The sequence below is a fragment of the Hydra viridissima genome, unplaced genomic scaffold, assembly GCF_058129835.1.
Source record: "Hydra viridissima isolate aposymbiotic clone 2 unplaced genomic scaffold, HvirCarnegie_v1 scaffold_14, whole genome shotgun sequence".
NCBI lineage: Eukaryota > Metazoa > Cnidaria > Hydrozoa > Anthoathecata > Hydridae > Hydra > Hydra viridissima.
In genome coordinates, this window is record NW_028324313.1 from 8,475,699 (window position 1) to 8,497,615 (window position 21,917).

General features: G+C 28.5%; 2 protein-coding genes and 1 long non-coding RNA gene across 3 annotated transcripts; all 3 read right to left on the reverse strand.

The window, feature by feature from the left end:
- Positions 1–4,317: 4,317 nt before the first annotated feature.
- LOC145181539 (aminoacyl tRNA synthase complex-interacting multifunctional protein 1-like) lies at positions 4,318–15,647 on the reverse strand. Its single transcript, XM_090071711.1, has 10 exons — positions 13,605–15,647; positions 13,500–13,525; positions 12,780–12,876; positions 12,272–12,418; positions 10,179–10,283; positions 8,652–8,725; positions 8,285–8,325; positions 7,852–7,973; positions 4,551–4,585; positions 4,318–4,473 (listed from the first exon to the last, which is right to left on the reverse strand). The coding sequence occupies exons 1-10, from the start codon at positions 13,747–13,749 to the stop codon at positions 4,339–4,341; spliced, it is 927 nt and encodes a 308-aa protein (XP_089927837.1). The 5' UTR covers positions 13,750–15,647; the 3' UTR covers positions 4,318–4,338.
- Positions 13,605–15,622, reverse strand: LOC149879149 (cytoplasmic dynein 2 intermediate chain 2-like). The gene has a single exon (XM_090071710.1). It carries the CDS (start codon positions 15,620–15,622, stop codon positions 14,156–14,158), a length of 1,467 nt encoding a protein of 488 aa, XP_089927836.1. The 3' UTR covers positions 13,605–14,155.
- A 4,843-nt stretch (positions 15,648–20,490) lies between the features above and the next one.
- On the reverse strand, positions 20,491–21,825 carry LOC145181651 (uncharacterized). Its single transcript, XR_013845870.2, has 2 exons — positions 21,000–21,825; positions 20,491–20,849 (listed from the first exon to the last, which is right to left on the reverse strand). It is a non-coding gene; the product is annotated as an uncharacterized LOC145181651 (long non-coding RNA).
- Positions 21,826–21,917: the final 92 nt, after the last annotated feature.

The window sequence follows — 21,917 nt, forward strand, 5'->3', positions numbered from 1 at the left end:
TTTTACCTAAGAAATATATAATAAATATATAATATGTATAATTATATTATGATTTCAATTGAAAACAAAATAAAACGTAAATTAATTAAAACTAATTTAGAATTCAATAAAATCAAAAGTATATGCTTTGTATGCTCATCTTGCATTAATAATTAAACAGGAATGTTTTAATAAACACTTACTTAAATTATTAAAATCTAATCTTTTAAAAAAAAATACGTTAAAAACTATTTTCTATAAAAATACAGAAGCAATCAAAAGAATAAAAACTATAAATATTACAAATTTGATATGTCATTTTCTGATTTACTTTTCGAGAAATATTTCAAAAGTCTGATACGTCTTTTTTTTATTTTGGCCGACTCTTTAACATCTCGAGGTTCGGATAAAGATGCCTTAAGCAATAATTTACGAATTCCACTTGGTTTAGACGTGAGCCCACTTGGTTTAGACGTGAGCCCACTTGGTTTAGAGGTGAGCTGGGAGGTTTTTTTAAAACTTTTTGTTTTTGACTTAATTTTCTCAATGTCCAAAAGAATTTTGTTAAAGATGCAACGCACATTGTGATTCATTTTAGCTGATGATTCGAAAAACTCGATTTTCTCCCCCCACGTCTTTATGGCTGTTATGGTGTCATCTTGCAACAACTTTGCTTTTCCGTTCAAAATCGAATCAACTTTGTTCCCAACTAAAACAATAGGAAATGTGGGCTGCAAAAAAGTCACTTCGTCGTACAGTCTTTTTGCTTCTTTTAATGATGCTGCGTCATCAAAAGCAAATACTATTACAAAGCCTTGACCGTGTTGAATGGCGTGTTTGCGCATAGCAGGAAACTGGTAACTACCAGCAGTATCTAGTATAGTAAAGTCTATAGTTCTTTTGCGAAGCTTAACACTGTGCTGATAGTCATCTTCGATTGTTGGTGAGTGACAAAAATAGTATTTATCAAACAAAAACCTATGAAGGAGGCAGGTTTTTCCAACTCCACCACTTCCTAGTAACACAATCTTCATGTCAAAGCCGCGCTTCTAAAAAATCCAATTTACACACATACACAAAATTGAAATTATGTTATGTGGTTGCACTTTCATAACTATTGAAAAATGATAAAATTTACTGCTGAGTAAGAGTAAGATGGATAACTATGTTGTAACAAATTCAACTTACGCGTTTACTTTTAAAATATGGCTATTGCTTAACGATTTTTTTGCAATGTAAAAAAATACAAGTTTTTCTTAACCAAATGCTTATTGGCTCATTTTTATTACCAATAATTATTGTGTTTTTTGTTAAGAATTACTCTATTATTCTAGCGTCATAAAAAACGAAGATAAAGAGGTCCTAAGTACTCATTTATGAAATGACGCGTTGAGCGTCAAAAATCGTTAATTTTTTTAACTGTTAAATAACATGGAAAATCTGGTGCATGTTTTTTTTTGTATTTTCTAAATTTTCGGTTTGCATATAATCCGTATGCTGCTAGAAGCTGCAGCGTGTCACCTGATAAAAACTGTGCAAATGAGAAACGATCCTGTCTCCTGAACATTTCATTTTTTTGACCTTTGGTTCATCCCATCAACATGGTTTTGTATTTGCTGCAATCAGCAGTAACATAATTGCAATGCGATTAAGCCCAATTTTGCAGTCAAGTGGAGACGAAAATGATTTTTTAAAAAAATCTAATTTAGATGTGTGGTCTAGGAAGAGTGGTTGAAATAAATGAATCATTATTTTCTAGACAGAAGTAAAATCGTAAAATAATTTTACCGGACCAATTGACTTTGGACCGTGTCCTAAAAAAAATCGTAGCATGAGAGGTAAAAGCACGGGTCTTTTCTAACTTTGAAACAGCAAAAATTTCCATGGTTTCATTTACATTTTTGAAAAGTTTTAAACATCGTATTATGATTAAACTACAGTTAAGAGTTTGATTGACGCCTAAACGTCAATCAAACGCTTAACTGTAGATTTTATTCAACTAAAAATGTCTTTTTTTGAAAAGATATGAAAAATATTGCTGCTCTTATAAAAAATTTAAGAAACTGTTGCTTATTAAAAGATCGCTTGCAAAAAAAAGTTGCTAAAATTAGGGAATTTTGCTTTTGTTGTTTAAAGACTGATTTCTTAAAACACTTGCAAAATATAGCCAAAAATATTTTTATATTAAAGAGGTAACCAACATTGAATGTGCTCTAACGAAGAGCAGTTAAATTATTCCCATAGATTAGTTGTCTGCAACTTGTTGACAAGAAGTTAAATACTGAAATCTAATCTAAGCATCTGCGTCTCGTTGTTTTTATATTTGAGACGAGACGAGACGAGATGATGATATCCGGGACATAACTTTTAAATTCCGAAAGAAAATTTATTGTCCCAGTTTATAACTTTATTCCGGGACAGTTTCTTCGTCAATTTTTTCCGGGACATTTTTAATCTCATTATGCTTGTGCTGGTTCATTTGCAGAAAACGATTCCGAGACGCAGACCCTTAATCAAATTGCAATCAGTTTACTCACTCAATTCTCTTAAAGATAAATTCTCAATAAATTTTCCGAATGTTCAACTCATATTCTTTAACATTTTATTAGTAACTTGCAATCAAATTCAATTTAAAAATTTTCCGTTTAAAACTTTGGATTTCTCGGCCCAAATATCTACTAATGTTGGAACCACTAAACATAAAATCTCTCAACAATAATTGTAGTTCAAGCCTCCATATTTTTCTTAAATCTCAAATCCAAAAAAATCTTTCTGAAATTTTCTGATCCTTGTCGTGAGCATTTCCGTTTGTTAGTCCAGCTGACCGTGGAGGATCAGCTCCAACGCCTTTTTTGTAGAAAAAATTAAAAATAAAACACCGATTTTGTAGAAAAAATTAAAAATAAAACACCAAAAACACCAACGTTATTTATACTAAATCTGCCGCAAATTCCTATTAGACAATTATTCTTAACTAAAAATACGTTGCTAATTACCAACTTGATACCACATCATGTCCCGTAATAAAAAAAAATAGACGTCATCGTGTGATGCGTAATTAAATAATGTTTATGACACACTCACCAATTTGCAGAGAGAATATCTACGAATTCTCATCAAAATCTTCATTAAGGGCTGTTATTTTTGAAAGTTCCTTAGATTTCACGTTTCATGAATATCTCAGGGTTTTTATTTGCTCTTGTGGTGTGTTTAGGCTAATTTTGGAATCTTTTACGATTTCTTCGATCTCGGTCATCATCAACATATATGCTCTTGTTGGTTATCTGAATTTCATTCTTTTTATGCGAATGTTTTTCATGTCAATAAATGTTGCTCGATTACCCCCCCAAGAATAAAGACACAAAGATGCACAGTCAAACGGGATTCAAGTAAATCTTAGAGTTATTACTTCTTTACTTTTCAAGTTCGATATCCAGTAGAAACGGAAAACAACACGATCTTTGTTATCAACTCTTATTTGTAGAAAGGCTTAAGAAAAAGTATAAAGAATTTGATTTTTCTGACCTCCCCCCCTCCACCCTACTGTATGTGCTCACAATGACAGAACCTACTCAAGGCAAAATATCTAGAATTAAGCAAAAGATTCTCTAAGAATAAAGTTGCTGAAATTTTAGTTGTAAGAAAACTAGTTTTTTTATGTTTGACATTAATTTTTAAAAAAATTAAAGACTTGTTCGGCATAACATAAAACAACGGTCAAATTTGAAAATTTTCAAACACGATTCCAAGAGTTCTGCAAAAACAATTGACCCACTTGCTTAATTTATTTAAATACTTTCCAAAATCAATGAAGAAAAGTGGATGCTTTTAAATTTTCAATTTCTTTTAAAAATATGATGGGTGCGAAAGAAAATAAGGTCCCCTTGCTATGATAGAAAGGGAAATCTAATAATTCAATGCTTCAATAAAACACTTTCTATAAAACTAAACTAAACCTTATAAAACAGTTTTCACATTATTTATCTCTGTCAAGTTCTATGATAAAAATAACAATTTTCTTTTAAGTGTGATTTATTATGGAAATTTGCAACCTTAATTTGATTGAAAAATTTGAGGGTTTTTTCTTTAAAATTTTGTTGCTTCTTAAGAGGGTGTTAAATGGTGTTAAAGGGTAAATGGTGTTAGAGGGTAAATGCAAATTTAATGTTCAGTAGCAACCGAGAGAATTATGACTTGTCGCAAGTTAGTTTCATTAATAGAATTGGAACCTAAATTGAAAAATTCATATTTAGTTGCAAGATCACTGTGGCATCTTAAGGCCATTCTTCATATTAGCTAATGAGAAAAGGAACAAAATTTAAAAAAAAAAACACGAAATTTTCATAAGCCTTTAAAAATCTATTTAATAGGGCAATTTCTCATTGTAGGAGCTAAAAATGTTCCCGCTTTGCCAACTATAGTGAACTGGCGATCTTTGTACCTAGGAACACCATCTGAATCCACATTAAAATCTGGTTGGACCTGTTCCCAGATCTAGAAAAGAAAAAAATCCCTAAACTCAGCAGCCATCTTTAACGACATTTTTATATAAAATATGAAATAAATCTAACCTTCTTTTTTGGATTTAGCTGGGCATCTGCTTCCCCTAAAATTAAAATAGGTTTTTTGAAAATTTAAATTATAAAATATTTAAAAATATGTAAAACTGATGTAATCATATTTAAAGAGATCTACGACGTTCTGTTAATTACAACAGAATATTTACACACAAAAATAAATACTTCGAAAAATTTATTGAAAAGATCAAGAATAGCGTTGGGTTTGTACAACAAAAATGAAACTTATTCCGAATTATTAATGTGGATTTTTTGTGAATTAAAAGGAACCCATAGGAAAAAATAAAAGGTTGGCCGAATTATTTCAGAGTAATATGCTAACATTACAGGAAAGAAAAAACTATGGAAGTATCTAATGGGACGATCGTGTAAAAGTTCTAAAAAAGCTAATTGGCCCGACCACCGTGTACAATCAATAAAGTTTAGAAGTAAACAATTGTAAACACTGTACAACAAAAAAACCCTTTTGTAAATATTCAAAAAAGCCAATGTCCGTGTTATAAAAAACTCGACTATTCATATTTCATATCTGGATTCCTTTTTGGGCCGCCACCCAACTTTTTTTTTTAAAAAAAAACAAACAAAAAAAAAACACTAGGACAGAGCAAGGCTAGTTGCAGCATAGTTTAAAACCTATATTTCCAACTTTGATTTCTTTTTTTAATTTTGCAGGGTAATAAAAAAGATCTAAGTAACGTATTAATCCATCATTAGTAGTTGTAATTTAATGCTGTGCATGCGTTTACCAAAACTGGAATATATCCCTTCAATCCGAATGTTTTTGAAGATTGGTTGTTTGCGTCATCATTAACACGTTTGCGCTATTATTAACAACAGAAAAAAGGTGATCAGGCTATAAGCAAAGATGAAATACTAAAGTTTAAGAAACCAACACATTTGGAAACGAGTTCTCCCCCATCAAGAAGCTTCCATTTGCTTTGGATCTTCTGTTTCAACACAAAGGCTAAGATCTAATATACAAAAGGTGTCTCTGGTGCCTTTAGCAACCCCTAAAACTGAGTTAAAAAAGGCACGGAAATGTGGGAAAACTGGACCTTTGAATACCACACTGGATATCCAAGAATTAAAAGAAAAAAGGCAAAAGAAAAAGATAACAAGTAAAAAGAAAAACTTGTGAGAATAACAAAAATAAAGATAAAAGTTGGAGAGAAATACTGCAGTTAGTACAATAAAGCAAGTAATAATGAAGTTGATTTTGAATCTGATACAGCATGTTTATATTGTGATGTAATTTATTTGCTTCCTTGCACTAAAGAACCATGGGTTTGTTGTCAAAAATGCAAACCTTGGTGTCATTGATTATATGCAGGCATAGAAAGAAGGAAAAAACTTATGTGAACCATGCTTATAAACCAAATATTTTTTAATTTTCTTTTTCTAATAAGTTTCCATTAATAAAAGACAAAAACAATTCTTGTTTGTCTGATTTATTTAGACTGCCATCATAGGAGCAGTTAGTTGCCTATGATGGCATACTAGTATTTATGTTTTTACTTTAAATGGTATAAACTTATAAAAAAGCAAAAAAATTTAAAATTTTGAGGGTCATTATTATTCTGCATGTTAGAGGAAATACACCCATGTCAAAAATTATTTAAGTTTTCGGGTGATGACTCAATGAAACGTTAAATTTAAGTATGCCATTGTAGACACACACCTTTCCCCTACCTTGATGAAACGTTTTACCGTGCTCTTCACTGACACAACACATATAAGCAGGGTAAAAGTCCAAGTTTGGCATCAGAAAGTGAACAATAGGGGGCATGTTACATTAAAGAGCTTCATATCACAGCAATATTTCTCGAAGAGTATCCATTTAGTTTAGAAAACGATGGTTGCCGAGAAATTCTGTGAAAATGAACGAAATGTAAAAATAACTGAATGCCATCCAATCTGGGCAGGATGCTGTCGTCTTTAAGTAGGTGGCTTACGTCAGGTCTCACAAAAATTGAATTAAAAAATATTTTAGCATTGTTGATTAACGTCTTGATGAATAAAATTAATTTCATTTAATGGCCTAATATTCATTTGTTTATTTATATTCGAACTTTCTAACTGAATTCTTTTTTAAGTTTTTTTATTTTTCTCCATTTTTTTTCAAATGTGATAGTTTTGATAATTTTTCCACTTTTAATAAAAGACAAAAAGAAAAATAGTAGTTGGTGGCTTAAAGCTGACTAGAATCAATCAAAATAGCAATTGAAAGCATTGAGTGCATCCCTTCAAAACATGAAGTCCAAATGTGGCGCAAACCAGGCACAGAATTAGAGTCAAAAAACTTAATGTCAATAGTTAAACATAGACAAGGGGGTTTCGTGTTGGTATGGGCTGTATGGCTGCTCCTGGTATAGGAAAACTAGTTTCCAGATCTTAACCCAAATAAACACCAATTTGAGACAAGAAAATTGATTACTCTTAAGCAAATTCTAGCAATTATAATTTAACATTTCTTAACATGCAAATAGCAGCATATGTAATGCCAAAAAAAACCATAATACTAAGCATAAGAGACATTCAAAGGGAAAAAGGAAGTTTGATTGTGGTCTTTTAGCAATAGCCAATATGTCATCACTCTGCAAAGGAAAAGATCCAGTTAAACTTGAGTATCAATAATACCTCATGTGAAGATTCCTTCTTTTATAATTTTCATAAAAAGAGGTAATGATAATATCAATAAAGAAGGCATATGATATACCAAAAATAAATATAACTGGATAAAGAGAGAATGATTAAATGCTTCAGTTACCAGAGTGGTACCATTAGACATTTAATGAACTAAAATTCTGTGTTGATAAATAAAAACCTATTAAAAAGGAAATGTAAGTGTATATATTAGTTTTCAACTATACAATATATTATCAACTTTGTTCTCAAGGAATCATTTAATTGTTGAAAAACATTTTCTTCTTTGATTAGAAAATCACCCACCATTCTGACCTATTATAATCATAAATTTGTGGAGACTTTAATGCCTACTATTACAGTCCTCACTGCTAATATATAGGCTGTCAAATAATTCTTAAATCTTGCATAGATTAACAGACTTAATTTATGTGCTTAAGTAAAGTTGTGCATTGACACAAGTTAAATAAATTGCAATAGTGAATTAAAAAAACTTTTTTTCATGTGTTTAGTTGGCTGACCCTAGATATATTAACTTATATCATTTCAAAATTAATATTCCAATATCATTAAGCAAAATAAATTTTATTTTTTAAACAATCTCTTATTTCTTCAACATTAAGCAATGAACATTAAAATTCTTTTGACATACCAGTGTATCCTTCACAAGTCACAATGTCTCCAATTTTTGCTGTAGCAGGAACTTGAAGAATCTCAACTTTTTCAGGTGTTGATGCGCACATGATCATTCCTTCAGATAAAACTCCTCGCATTCTAGATATATGTTAATTAAAGATTAAAAAAAAAAAAAACGCATCAGAATTGCTAAATATACATGGCACATAGGGACTTACAATTTTGAAAACCATATACCAATTAAAACAAGTTTTAAACTCCTTAAATAGGAAACGATTAAATAAATAAACTGTTGCAGAGTAACAGCCTTAATGAGTACTATATACATATATATTTAGTACCAACTATTGTTGAAAAACCATGTTAAATTTTGTTTTTTAATATTGCAGACTTAATAAAGGTAATAAAAATATTTATAACGTAATAAAGAACTTTAAAAAAAAAATTACTTTGCTGGTTTTAGATTGCACACAAAAACAGCAATTCGGTTCTGAAAATTAAAGATTTTGATTAATATTTATATTAGTTGCCATTACCATGATATCTTTCATAATAGTCTTTAAAAAAAGACCCTTAATTTTAAAATACCTTTTTTTAATAATGATTTTTTTTTTATAAACAAAGACTTTAAAAACATAAAACTTTAAAATTTTTTTAAAGACTAAATTTCAAAATATATTATAAAAAATATAAAATAAAATAAAAAAATATGAAATTTCATTTATAAATAAGTCAAACTATTTTTCAACATAGAAATCAATAAACTAGCAAACTTTCTTTAAGTAAAAAAATAAACTATATTTATCAATAACAAACCTGCATGGATTCAATTGGAACATGCTTTACCAAACCACTCACAACAGTGCGTGGTTTGCTTTCTCCAAGATCAACTTTAAAAAATATAAATATCAAATAAACATGCACATAAATTACCACCTAAAATATGAAATAAATCTTATACTATGCATTCAAATTTGAGATAAACTTTGTTCTTAAAAAAAAAAAGAGATTACAATGCAAAACTATCAACAAGATTGTTAATATTGACAAGAAAATTAATAATCTGCTTTTGTTTATTAAACATTTTTTTTTTCCAATTAATATTTCTCTCTACTCTAAAAGAATCCTAGATGAACTTTCACTCTTCGATAATAAAAAATATGCAAAACTTTTTTCAAGTATTTTTTAAAATGTTCTGCGAGAACATTAAAACTGCAAAATAAACTTTATTTTTCAAACCGAAGATAAAGTAGAACTTGGTTTTTACATGGGGTTAATTTGTTGAAGATAAATTTTTGGTGATTAAAGAACCAAAATGATGAATATAATTTTTACAAAAAAAAAAATGTTTGTGCCTTTTAATCAATTTTAAAAAGCTGGGCCCAGATCTGTTTCTGCATAGAGATGTAAAATATCTTAATACTAAACTAATCACAACTTTCTAAAAACTTTTTGAAAGCTTTAAAAAGTGGTCACTTCATGGCAAGCATTGCAGCACGAGTTTCAGAGATTATGGATTAGAAAAGACTTCAGATAATGGAAAATGTAAGAATTACCAAAAATTTTTAAAAAAGTAAAAGAATTTAATATAATAGTTGAAGAGCTTTAAACTGTTGATTGACTTTATTACTTAAAGTATTACAACAATATTTTGGAAAGAGCAATTAAAATCAAACTAGCAGCTTTAACTACAAAAGAAAAAAAGAATAGAAATGATCATTTTTTAGTTCTCTTGAGCTATATGTATTTAAAAAAAAAAAAAAATTTTAATATCTAGCTAAAGAGAACTAAAAACGCTAATAGTGTGCAATCACCAAATTTCAAGGTAAAACTTAATATTCTTAAAAGTTCCTTTTCAAAACAAACATTTTTATTCATGGAAACTAGCAAGGAAGAATGATTGAGGAAAAGGTCTTCTATTCTTTCATACTATGTTGAATTTTAAAAGATGTTTTTAAAGATAACCCTAGCTCTTTTATTATAATAATATACTAGATTGCAATCCAACCTTTATATTGCTAGATTGAAAAAATTATTGATTTTTAGCTGATTAGGTTAATACCAATACAGACTGCCAGACCTGATGGAATTTAAAAGCAATTATGATCAACTCAATCATTTGATAAAGGAAGCCCTTGAAGAAATAAAAGATAAAAATTTTATGTGACAATCACTTTATCTTGTTGCCAATTCATCAATCTCCTTATCAAACTGAACTTCTTCATCGGTTTTTTAAGGGTGTTTTGGTGAAGAGATATAGTGGATCATATGCCCTCATAATTAGAAATGTTTATGACACCTGCTTCATAAAGAGTTTTTCTAAACAAAAATTCTCAACAATACCTTGTTCAACGTAAAGAGAGTCTGCATCTGGGTGTTTTTTTACATCAATGATTTGTCCAATCTTCATTAATATTCGAGAAACATCAATTGGTTTGTTATCTTCTGCTACAGAAAAAAATTTCTTTATGAATAGTAACACTCATATATTTATTAAAACATATTCCTTCAGAGAGTACAGAAGAATAATATATAATTGATAACACATACAGCAATCCACTAAGGTTAAATCAAGTTTGAAATTTCCGGAAGGAAATTCTTGTTTACTTTTTTAAAAAATTTAGTGGAACCTGATTTTAAAATTTTACATTTTGTTTTGCTAATTTAAGATAATTTGTAATAAAAATGGGATAAAAAAAACAACTTAATGACTCCAAATACTTTATTTAATTATAGATACTATATGAAGGCACAAAGGTTTAAATGAGTTTTTAATTATAAACTTTTTGCATTTTTAATTTCAAACATGGGGAAGTATTTGTATTTTAAATACTTTTTTGGAAAGTATTTTGTAATTTATTTGATATTACAAAATACTTTTTTCGAGAAGTATTTGTATTTTGAACATTCAAAATATCCTGTACGGCCTGCAAGGTTATCTAACAAAAATTTTGAGAAGTTGACTTTGCTGAAAGCCAACAGTACTTAATATTGTATATGAGTAATTCTCTAGTACTACTGTACATATGGTATACTGAGTTAATAAATTTTTTTCACAACAGGGTATGTATACTTATTGAAGAACATAAACCACTGTTTGAGCAAAAGTATTTTGAGAGTATTTTAAAATACATTTCAAAGTATTTTGAGAGTATTTTAAAATACATTTCAAAGTATTTTGTATTTGTATTAAAAATACATTTTCAAAAATGTATTTTGTGTGCATTTTGAAATACTTTTTTGGCAAAGTACTTTGTATTATATTTGAAATATTTTTCAAAAGTATTTTGCCCAAGTCAGTTTAATTTACACAATTACTATTTTGACTTAAGTACCATTTTTAAGCAGGTTAGTGTGAATGATCTTGGTCAAAACAAAAATCAACATGATCTAACAACATTTTTATCAAAAGACATCAAGCATCAATTTTTTAAATTTAAGTTTGAATGCAACTAACCAAAAAGCTATATCACAGAAGATTAAATAAGATTACACTAGTTTGCATAAATCAAAGAATTAAACTAACACTCAAATTAAAAAAATTAGTTGACGTTTTTGAACTTTGTATAAGAAAATTAAAACATTTCAGCCCACAGGTTGTAGTATTGTCAACATATGACATTTGGAAGAATGTAAAAGCTCAGTAACCATAACAAAATAAATAAACAAAAAAGGAGCAGTGGAAATCCTTTACTTAGTAATTAATAACTAGAAAAGCTGATCAAGCAAGTTTTTCTGATTAATATGTAAGCAAAAAGCTGAAACTCTTGTTGAGCTTTTTGCTTTCATATTAATCAGAGAAACTTACTTGAAATTTGCTTTTAAAATGCTCGAAAAATTGCTTGCTTGAAAATTACTTTTTACATGTATGACTCAACAAAAAACTGTTGAGTTATGCATGTAAAAAGTAATTTTCTGATATGCATGGGTTGGTTTAAACAAAACTTGACTAAAGAAAAATCAAATAGTAGATGAAACTACTTTATATTGAATAAAAGTTTTTTGAATGATGAGTCCAATTTTTAGGTCACCAACTACAACAAAAGATCAGAAGATGTGCAAGTGTGAAATATTTAGCATGATATTTGTAATCAAGTGTAAAAGTTGGTGGTGATTCAGTAGGCATATAGGGATGTGTTTTTTATAAAGACCTTAGTATGTGTGAGTTTTAGGATGAATTTCCTTTAACAAACTGAAAATAATAATAAATTTACACCACTTTCTTTTTTTTTTACATCTAAATGTTTTTAATTTTATCAAATATGTTTTTAAAATATTTTTAAAATATTTGAAAAAAATGTAAAAATGTTTTTAATTTTGTTAAATAAATATCAAATATTTATTAAATATTTGAAGAAAAAAGTTATATGACACCAGTAGATACTTAAATACTAAATACAATTTAAAAATCAGGTTTTGAAAAAAAGATTTCTTACATTGTTTTACTTTTGTAGAATCTGGCACTGTAATCTTTTCCACTTGCTGATTATGAGCAGGTGCCTTCTCAGTATTTGAAGCAGAATTAGCAGAAACAGCCTCAATATTTGTAACTTTTTCGGCAGTTGGTACACAAACTTGTTTAACTACAATGTTTACACAAGAAATTTTTTTTTTTTTTAAAAGGTATAATATATTTTTTATGCAATTTTTTGTAAATTACACCTAATCAACTTTTTCAATCAAAAGAATAAAAAATGGAAATATAAGATAATTTATTGGGAAAAGAATCTAACAATTTTTAGTTGTTTGATTTGATTTATTTATAAACCCTTTAAAATTTGGGTAGAATACTCTGTCCGAAACTATATATATATATAAATTATATAGCATTTTCTATTAATAATTTATGTGATCAGAAAATGTTCAATTAATACATAACTTTTAGTTACTTGTAGAACAGATAATTGCAATATAAACCTAATCAAGAAATCTCAGTTAAAATACCTCCATTTTGGGCTTCATAAAATCTTAAGTCGCTTTTCAACCTTGCTATATCATCTTGCAGTTTGGCATTCTTCTGCAGCAATTTCGCTATCTCAGCCTAGTGGAAATTTAGGTTTATGTTGCTTAAGTAGTTTATTAAATAAATCAATTAAATTTCACATATTGTTTTTATATTTTACTGTCTACTAAAAAAAAATCATTAGAATTAAAAAGTATATAATTAAGTATAAGTATTTTGAAATTTAATCATTAACAACATTTAAAATTATTTATTTAAATTAATAATACTTTTTGTATTCATGATATGTAATTCACCAGTTAAAGCATACATACACTTGACTGTATATCATCATTGTATTGGCAAGTGTTAATTAACATAAACTCATAATTGAGATCTATTAAAAATTTTTTTTTAAATTTTAAAAATTTAAGAATACTGAAAAGTTCATGTTTTTGACAGTTGTCAAGTATTTCATGACTTGCATAATTGATTACTTTTTTCTGCTAAAGTATGCTCCAATTTTATAGGTATTTTCAAACATCTATATAAAACTAAATTTATAATAAGTCTTTAGAACTTTAAGAAACCAAAAGATTTTGACTAAATATTTACAAGTTTAATTTTAGTTGGGAACAAACTTAGCATGAAATTAAGTACAAACTTTACACTTTTTTTTTTAGATGTTTACATAAATTTAAGAATTAAAAAGTAACATTTACTTGTTCTGCTTCCTTCTTTCTTTGTACTAAAAAAAAAGATAAAAATGTGATAGAATACAAAAAGTATCCTTAAGAAAACATTTTATTAACAACAAAAATACTTACTAGCAACTGTTTTGAGAACTTCAAGTTGTTCATTTAGAACTTTGACTTTTTGTTCTGCTTCATTTTGTCTTTGTTGAAAATCCACCATTTTAAAAAACTTTCTTTTTAAGGTAGAAGTCCGAACAAGCAAGACTTTTTTTAACATAAAAAGATTTTTACAAATAATTTATTTTTCTTTATCAAACAAGATTAAAAAATACAGTACATGATAATCAGTTATTAAGAAGAATTTTTTTATAGTATATACATAAAATAGATTTACATAACTCTGCAAATTAGTCAAATAGTTTCAATGAGTGATGAGTAAATCTATAAATAAAGCTCTAAATATCTAATCTTTAACTTACAATATAGTTAAAACTGTTAATTAACAATATAGTTAAAACTGTTATCCACATAAACTTATATTTATGTAAAAATCAACTTGAGCAAATTTAATAAAGAAGTATACATACATACATACATACATTTTATACATACATACATTGTACATACATCATATATACATATATTAGTATGTACAAGTGATTTTAGGGTTCAAACTCAAAAATTCATTCATCTTCTTCAAGTTCTTTAAAAAAGTGCTGCTCACTGACTTTCTCTTGAATATAAACTGATGGCAAAGACCAAATTTGAATATTGCCTTTAGTGTCCCCAGTAGCAATAAGGTCAGATTGAGAAACATTTAATGCAAGCGAAGGTACAGAAAGATGCTCCTGTTGAATAAGCAATGTGGTATCTGTTGAAACTAAATTCAAAGACAGATCATGAATAAGAAGATTCCCATCTGAAGTTAAAATGTAAAATACTGTGGGTCTACTTAATGACCATTGTGCAGACAGTAAATACTTAGATGATGGTTCAATTATCAAAAGTGGTTTCATTTTATTTAAATGATATATATGAACAGTCATATCAGAGCTGCATGTTAGAAATATTTCATCTACACAACGTGAAGCATCAATTGAATTTACGCTCACAGAATGCCCTTCAAAAGATGTTGTTACAGCAAAATCTTGCTTCTCCTTTTTGTTTTTTTCAGTTTCAATAGAACACTTAAAAACAGAACCATTTTCTGTTCCCAGTAATATATGACTTGGATCATTTTGAAATTGGCTAACACAAGTAATACCCAAAAGTAAATCATACTTAGCATTTCTTAAGCTTCGAATTCTGTTTGATGGCAGCAAAAAACTATTGTTCAACGTAAGTTCTTTCTTTAGCTGATTAAATTCCCAGACACAAATCTTACCATCTTGTCCAGTACTTATAAACTTATGATTTCGCATACTTTTTGATTTTGTCCATAAAACTTTAGATACTGGCTCTTGATGAGAAACTTCATCTTTGCCAGAAAAACAAACTAGATAATTATCCTGCTGGCTTAGGTCCCAAACATATATTTTTCCTGAGAAATCTCCTCCAACAAGCAGTGCTGCTTCATTAGGATGAAACGATAGCGAAGTAACACAAGCATCAGTTTCAATAACCTTATCAGGTTTTCCAACATTGATATGTACTCTATCAATATTCCAAAAGCATATAAAGGATTGATGGATACACCATGATTCATGGTCACCAGAGCCTAGAGCAGCAGCTATTACTGAACCAACAGCGTTCCAACTTAAACTGGTGACAAGTTTTTCACTAGGTAAATCATTATACTTCAATGAGTATTTACACACAACTTCATTTAGTTTCTCACTTTCATTCCAATCCACAAAATAATCATCAAAAGCATGACTTCGAATGTTCGCAAGAAGCTGTTCACTAATAAGTGGATACACTTTTGAAATAAACTCTAGTAAATTTTTGGAATTGTCTACTTTTATCAATGTAGACTGAGGAAGAACTTGTTCAAAATCTGTTTGGATTTCTACTGTTTGCCTGTCTAAAGATTGACAGAAAACACTAGAACTCTGAAGCTCTTTTGTTTGTGAAATTTGGTCACGTACATATTTCTCTACTCGGACATCTGATAGTATTTCAACAACTTCAACAATTTTATCTTTGAACATTTTTTATAAGTTAAATCATCTAATAATAGAATAAAAATATCAGGAAAAATATTTTAAAAATCAATAAATTCAAGCAACCAGTGTGAAAAAACAAATTACTAATTTTGAATATGAAACAATTAAAAAAAAAGAATTTAAGTATTTACTTCTTATTTTCTTGTTTAACCATTTTTTAAGAACTGGTTAGTAAAAAGTAAATAATTTTAATGTTTTTAAAAAATCAAATGCAAAATACATCACAAACTACATATATCTTTTTTAGAGAATGTTAGAATATGTGTGGTGTATTTTAAAACATATATAACATATATAAAACATATATAAAAATCTATATAGCATATAGAATATGTATATTTTATGTATATATTAATCTAAAACATTAATTTAAAATATACATATATACATAAAGTATACATATTCGATATGCGTATTTGAACTAAACTTACATCCTATTTTTTAATAGTTTCAGTATAGTTACATGTTTTCAGTCTTCTGAAAATATGTAACTAAATTTACTAGTCATGTATATATATATATAATGTATTTACATGCATTCTATTTTTTTCAACTCTTATATTCAAATTTTATATATATACATATAACATGGCTGTAAATATACATACTTTCAGTCTATATGTTTGTCATGTTTTTAGTTGTTTCCATAACACGGGTTTTTTTAAAATTTTCATCGAAGAAACGCACTGTCGCGTTAAGTTTTTAAATAAAAGCTCAACGCATGCGCAAAAAACGCGTGCAGGACTTATTTCATACCTCGGTAATTTTGGAGCAGATATTAAAGAATTCTAAATTTTTCAAATGAATTAATTTTTTGATATCAAATAATTGTTTGATTTCAATTATTTAACTGATATGAATTAATTACTTGATATAGGTTAATGTCTGTGGTAATTGGTATATAGGTAATTGCCTGTGGGGTTTTCATTGGTTTACAAAAAGCTTTTGACACCGTAGACCATGACATTCTCCTATCAAAGCTTAACTATTATAGTGTACGCGGCATACCCTTGAAATGGTTTAAATCATACCTTTCCACTCGTCAACAGTTTGTTACTTTAAATGGCACCTTCTCAGACATTAAAAGCGTTTGCATTGGTATTCCTCAGGGATTCATATTAGGTCCTCTTCTCTTTATTATTTATATCAATAATCTTTATCTTTCTATCAAATATTCAAATACGTATCATTTTGCTGATGATACAAATCTTCAATTAACGACAAACTCCCTCAAAAAACTAAATAAATGTATCAATGAGGATATGGCCAGTCTTGTTCAATGGCTCCGAGCAAATAAAATCTCATTGAATTCTAAAAAAACAGAAATAGTAATGCTTAAGACGCAGTATACTAACTTTTCTAAAAAAACTAACAAGAATCTTCCAAAATACTTGAACTTTAGAATAAGTGGCCAAAAGCTGCCTTTGTCTAGTAACATAACTTATCTTGGTGTTGTGATAGATGAGAAACTTTCATTTAAAACACATATAAATAACCTTACTCTGTAATTAAACCGTTCCAATTTTGAAACATTACTATCTATATATCACGCAATTTTTAGTTCACATCTACAATATGCATGTCAAGTTTGGGGACAATCTAAAACCGTCTGTCTTTCTAAAATTGTTTCGCTTCAAAATAGAGCAATACGAATAATTCATTTCTGTCCAAGAGACTTCCCTACTGACATCCTGTATGTTAATCCAAAGTTCTTCGTTTCTATGATTTAATCCAGTTTCTAAATTGTTCATTTGCCTGGGATCAACAACACGGTCTCCTTCCTTCCATATTTCGTAACTACTTTAATAGTAGGACAACGTGTAGGCATAACCTAAGATCAGTCACTTTTAACAACTTAAACATCCCACAAAAACAGACAACTAAACATGGAATAAATTCCATTACATATCAATGTAGGATTCACCCTTCCGTACACCCTAAAAACAGATTTTATGCTTAAATCCAAGAATCTGCTCTTAAAGTCACTCCATCATTTTTACCTAAAAAGTTACGCTTAACTTTATTCTTTACCTCTATAACTTTTTTCTTTATGTTTATGTATATTTTATAATTTCTTATTTGTGTATATCTGTATATATGTATGTACATGTGAATACATTATAATAACTATTTGACCTATATTTTAACTCTTTTAAAAGTCTGTTTTATAAGTGTTACTTTTACTATGTGACTAGTTTATTTCTTAAGTTTTTTTCTTTATATTATTTAGATCATTGCGTTTTATTAGTGAATTACTATTTGCAATGACCTGTGTTTTTTGTAACATCCTTAACACGAAATATATATATTGATTGATTGATTGATTTGACTGTAAATATTTGAAATTTAATTTGGCCCAGATTTTTCTGTAATTAAAAAAAATCTACATAAAAATAAAATCGGGCCCGTCCACCTATGTGCGATCTCATTTGGCTTAACCGAGATCTTACTTAGGTGAGACGAAAAGGTATCAAACGACCAATACCAGCCCGCTTAAGTGGGCCGGAAGTTTAAGGACATGCATCAAGTTGTAAACGTTCGAATTTAAAAACCCCCGAGCACATCAACAGTAGTATATCATAGAGGGAATACCAAGTAGGTGCTAAAATTATCAGCTAAAGAAGTTTTAATGCACAAAAAAAAATTAATTTAAAAACTTATTGCATCAATAAATGCATGTGAGTTGTCTACAGAGTTCAAATTATTGGATTTCGATGCAACTTCTATAATATGATATTAAGGAGTATAATAATAGAATTTCTATGAATGAAGCGGTCGTGTTCATGTCAAAACTGTGATGCAATTTATGACGTATTTTGTGATGCGTTTATGACGCAAAAATGGTGTTACAAATTATGACGCAAAATTGTGATGCAATTTATGACGCCTTGACTTACAATAAATAGTAAGCATCGACATCAGTAAACAATATCTTTAGTTCTATCTACTGACGTCCTCTTTTTAATTGCCAGCAAAAGTAATTTTTTAAATCAAATATTCTGCCAAAGAAACACCTTGTTTTGTTAATCCAAGTTTTCTTACAAAAAGGTCTGGTTGTGCAGAGTGTCCGCCCTCCTAAACTCCTAGCTGGTCCTACAAGAACACGGGGGCTAGTTTAAATTTTTTTTTCATTAATCACAAATTTATGATCTTTTTAAAGTTCTTAATTTATGAAATAAATTTTTTTGGAAAACTTTGGACCTTTATCAAGTGACACGGCACTGTTCGTATGATCTCAGTCTGATTGCTAATGACAAATCAGGGCATACAATACAATGAGAAGCGCCATTTTTTAAAGCAAAAGCTTTATATATTACTCTTCGAATTATGAAAAATGTGAGACAGTCGAAACCTGAACTGTATAAAAGATAAAACAGCCACACAATTGAAGTTTAAAATGGCTTTCACAATACTAACTAGACATATAGTAATGTTTGCATCTATAAAATGATAATAGTTCAATATATACATCGCGACAATATTGTAGCTATTTTATGATTTTTGTTAATGAGTCGAGACACGTTTAAATAAAATAATTGATAACTGGCAAAATCTTTTCAGAGAACCATAACGACAGAGGTCGAAGTCAATACACTAAACGAATTAACTTTTAAAAAATTCACTTTGAAAAACTTTTATTTTTAATTTGTTTGCTTTAACTGTTAAAAAATGATAAAAAAGTCGTCCATAAAATATTAAAGAATTTGAGTGAAACACTGGGAAAACTTACTGTGTATTATAAAAACTTTTTTTTCATTATAAGAAAGAAAGGCCAGGGGTCATCTAGACCCCGCCTATATATGCTACAGAAAACCTATACAAAAGTATCTGCAAACATATACAACAACGTATACACTAACTGAATTTCTTCATGAGATCTTTTTACGTTCAGGACGGGATTTCATACTTGTTGCGAACAGCAGTTTACGACACTTTGAAATTTTTTTTCGTATTTTATGCACATTGTAAATAAAATACGTAAAACATTTAAAAATCGTAAAACTTTGTTTATTTTCTGAAATAATGATTATAGATTTAAAAAAAAAAAGAATTAAAAAAAGAAAAGAAGATCATGTATATTTAAAAGTATAGTCTAAAGAGGCAGGCAGTAAACTACATGATCCTTTTGTCTCAATATAGAGTGATCCACGACACAAGGGCTTGTTAGCTAGACTTGTTGAGAACACTAAATGTGTTAAAAGGTGATCAGTTCATAAAAGAGAGCTGCATAAGGAAAATTTTAACGATACTGTGTTGCACAATACTTATTCTCAAATTTGACAGTTAAACAGACCTCAGATACTGATTATCATTTTCGATTAAACAGGCATCATATCATCAGTTGACCAGGCATCATACTATCGATCGACGAAGCATATCAAAAAAAAAAAAAATTTTGAAGCAATTAGCCTAAATGAAAAACTCTTTTTACGTAATATTTTATCTGACAATAGCTATTAATAGTTAGAACAAAATCGGTTTCTACAACTGCAAGATGAGCTAAGCACAAGGCCTTTTAAAATACGAATTTAGAAATCTAGTATTCCAATAGGCTAGTATCCAAGCAAAAGAATTATAAAAGGATTGCTTTCTATGAGTTTCGGTTACATCATCATGAAAAAATTTTTCAAATTTCGTTGATAATGATCTGAAATGATAAGTCAGAGAGTTCTAAAATATCTTGAAACTTATGATAGAATTAAAAGATTCATGCATTTATATACTCATATACATTTTATATCATATATTCTGTTATAAAATGAAAGAATATGTATGATATAAAATGTATATGAACATATGATATGTATAAATTGTTATTAAACAATTCATTAAACTTCATGAAAAAAACAAAGTAATGTTTTTTATATTTTCTTTAAATAAAAAATTATTTTTTTTTTACAAGCCGTGGTTTTACATACTATTATTATCAGGAGCGTACCATTCTAGTTTTAATAATACTTCTCTTCTATTTCGTTTGGTTCGTTCTCGAGCAATTCGTTTGCATCAATGTGGCTGTAATTAATTTCATTTCTGTCTTGATTACTTTTTGTCTTGATTGCTGGTAGATTTTCAGTATAGATAATTTTCCTTATGACCTTCATCCATTCGGGTTTTGTAAATTTGTCTTTTTCTATTCCTTTCTTTCCAATCCTGAATACTAGAGCTTCGATCGCAAAGATCGCGATAATGAAAAAGACTGCAGTTGGCTTACCTCAATAACAAGAAATTTATAGTTACAAAAACTGGAATTTTTATATATCAAAGTTTAGTTGAAAACTCTTAACCGCTTGTAAAACGGAACAAAAATTCTTTCTAAAGTTAAGAAAAAAAACTTAAAATATTGCATCGGAAACCATCTTACCAATTATTTGACACATGATAACAAAATTTGTAGATACTTATGTGTTATTGTGTATTCGCTTTTTTCCTAACTTAGGCTATTTTATTGGTTGTCTATCCTGTTTTCTTTGATATATTTCGTAGTAGGTCGATTTTTACTTATTAATTTTATTAAAAAAGATCATAACAAAAGCGAAAACAAAATAATGACGATAATCAGATGATAAAAATTGAATTTTAATAACGGCCAAAATTTAATTGAATTCATCTGCTGGAAAGCCGCAATGCGAAGGTTTTTTTATAAATCGGAAATACTGTTTCTGAAGTTTGATATGAATATTTTATAAGATTACGCTGAATTTTTTTTCTTTTTTCTAGAAAGGTATAATAATGGCAATTATAAACAATATACATAAAATTTGCAATTAAAAAAAGCAATAACTGGTGAACTGACGACGTTTTTAAGTTTTTTTTTATTTTTCATCGTTTATATTTGATCCTTCATGATGTTATTTGAACTCCCTCCCCCCTTCCACAGACAAAAGAGTGTAGATTCGTTTCCAACAAGATTCTTGAGAACAAAATAGTTCAATTTGAATAACAACAGCTGTATTTATGAAACTTGTTTACGCTGTATGAACATCTCATTTTTTTATTGAACATGCCTAGTTTTAATTTGTGCATCCCAATATTTATGTTCTTTCGAAAAGTATGTCAAAAATAAAGTGGCGTCAATAGATACAGAGTCGTAGCATTTCAAGTTTTGTTCCAAGTAGTCGAACTCACCGCTGTTTTTTTGTTGTTTTTTTAAATTTACTGCTTTGATTATAAAAGGATCAATCGATTAATTATCGGCCATCACATTTATATTTCAAGCAGAATATTAAAAAAAAAAAAAGGTCAGACAATAAAAGTTTAAACAGTTTTATTGAAAGTTGAT

Bases quoted from the DNA above. Each gene is read 5' to 3' on its own strand.
- LOC145181539 (XM_090071711.1), bottom strand. From the start codon at position 13,749: ATGTTAAAAAAAGTCTTGCTTGTTCGGACTTCTACCTTAAAAAGAAAG. The intron at 12,877-13,499 runs GTAAATGTTACT...AATTTCCACTAG, and splicing joins GAAAGAAGGAAGCAGAACAA to GCTGAGATAGCGAAATTGCT. The intron at 8,726-10,178 runs GTATTGTTGAGA...TATTTTTTAAAG, and splicing joins CTCTCTTTACGTTGAACAAG to TTGATCTTGGAGAAAGCAAA.
- LOC149879149 (XM_090071710.1), bottom strand. From the start codon at position 15,622: ATGTTCAAAGATAAAATTGTTGAAGTTGTTGAAATACTATCAGATGTC.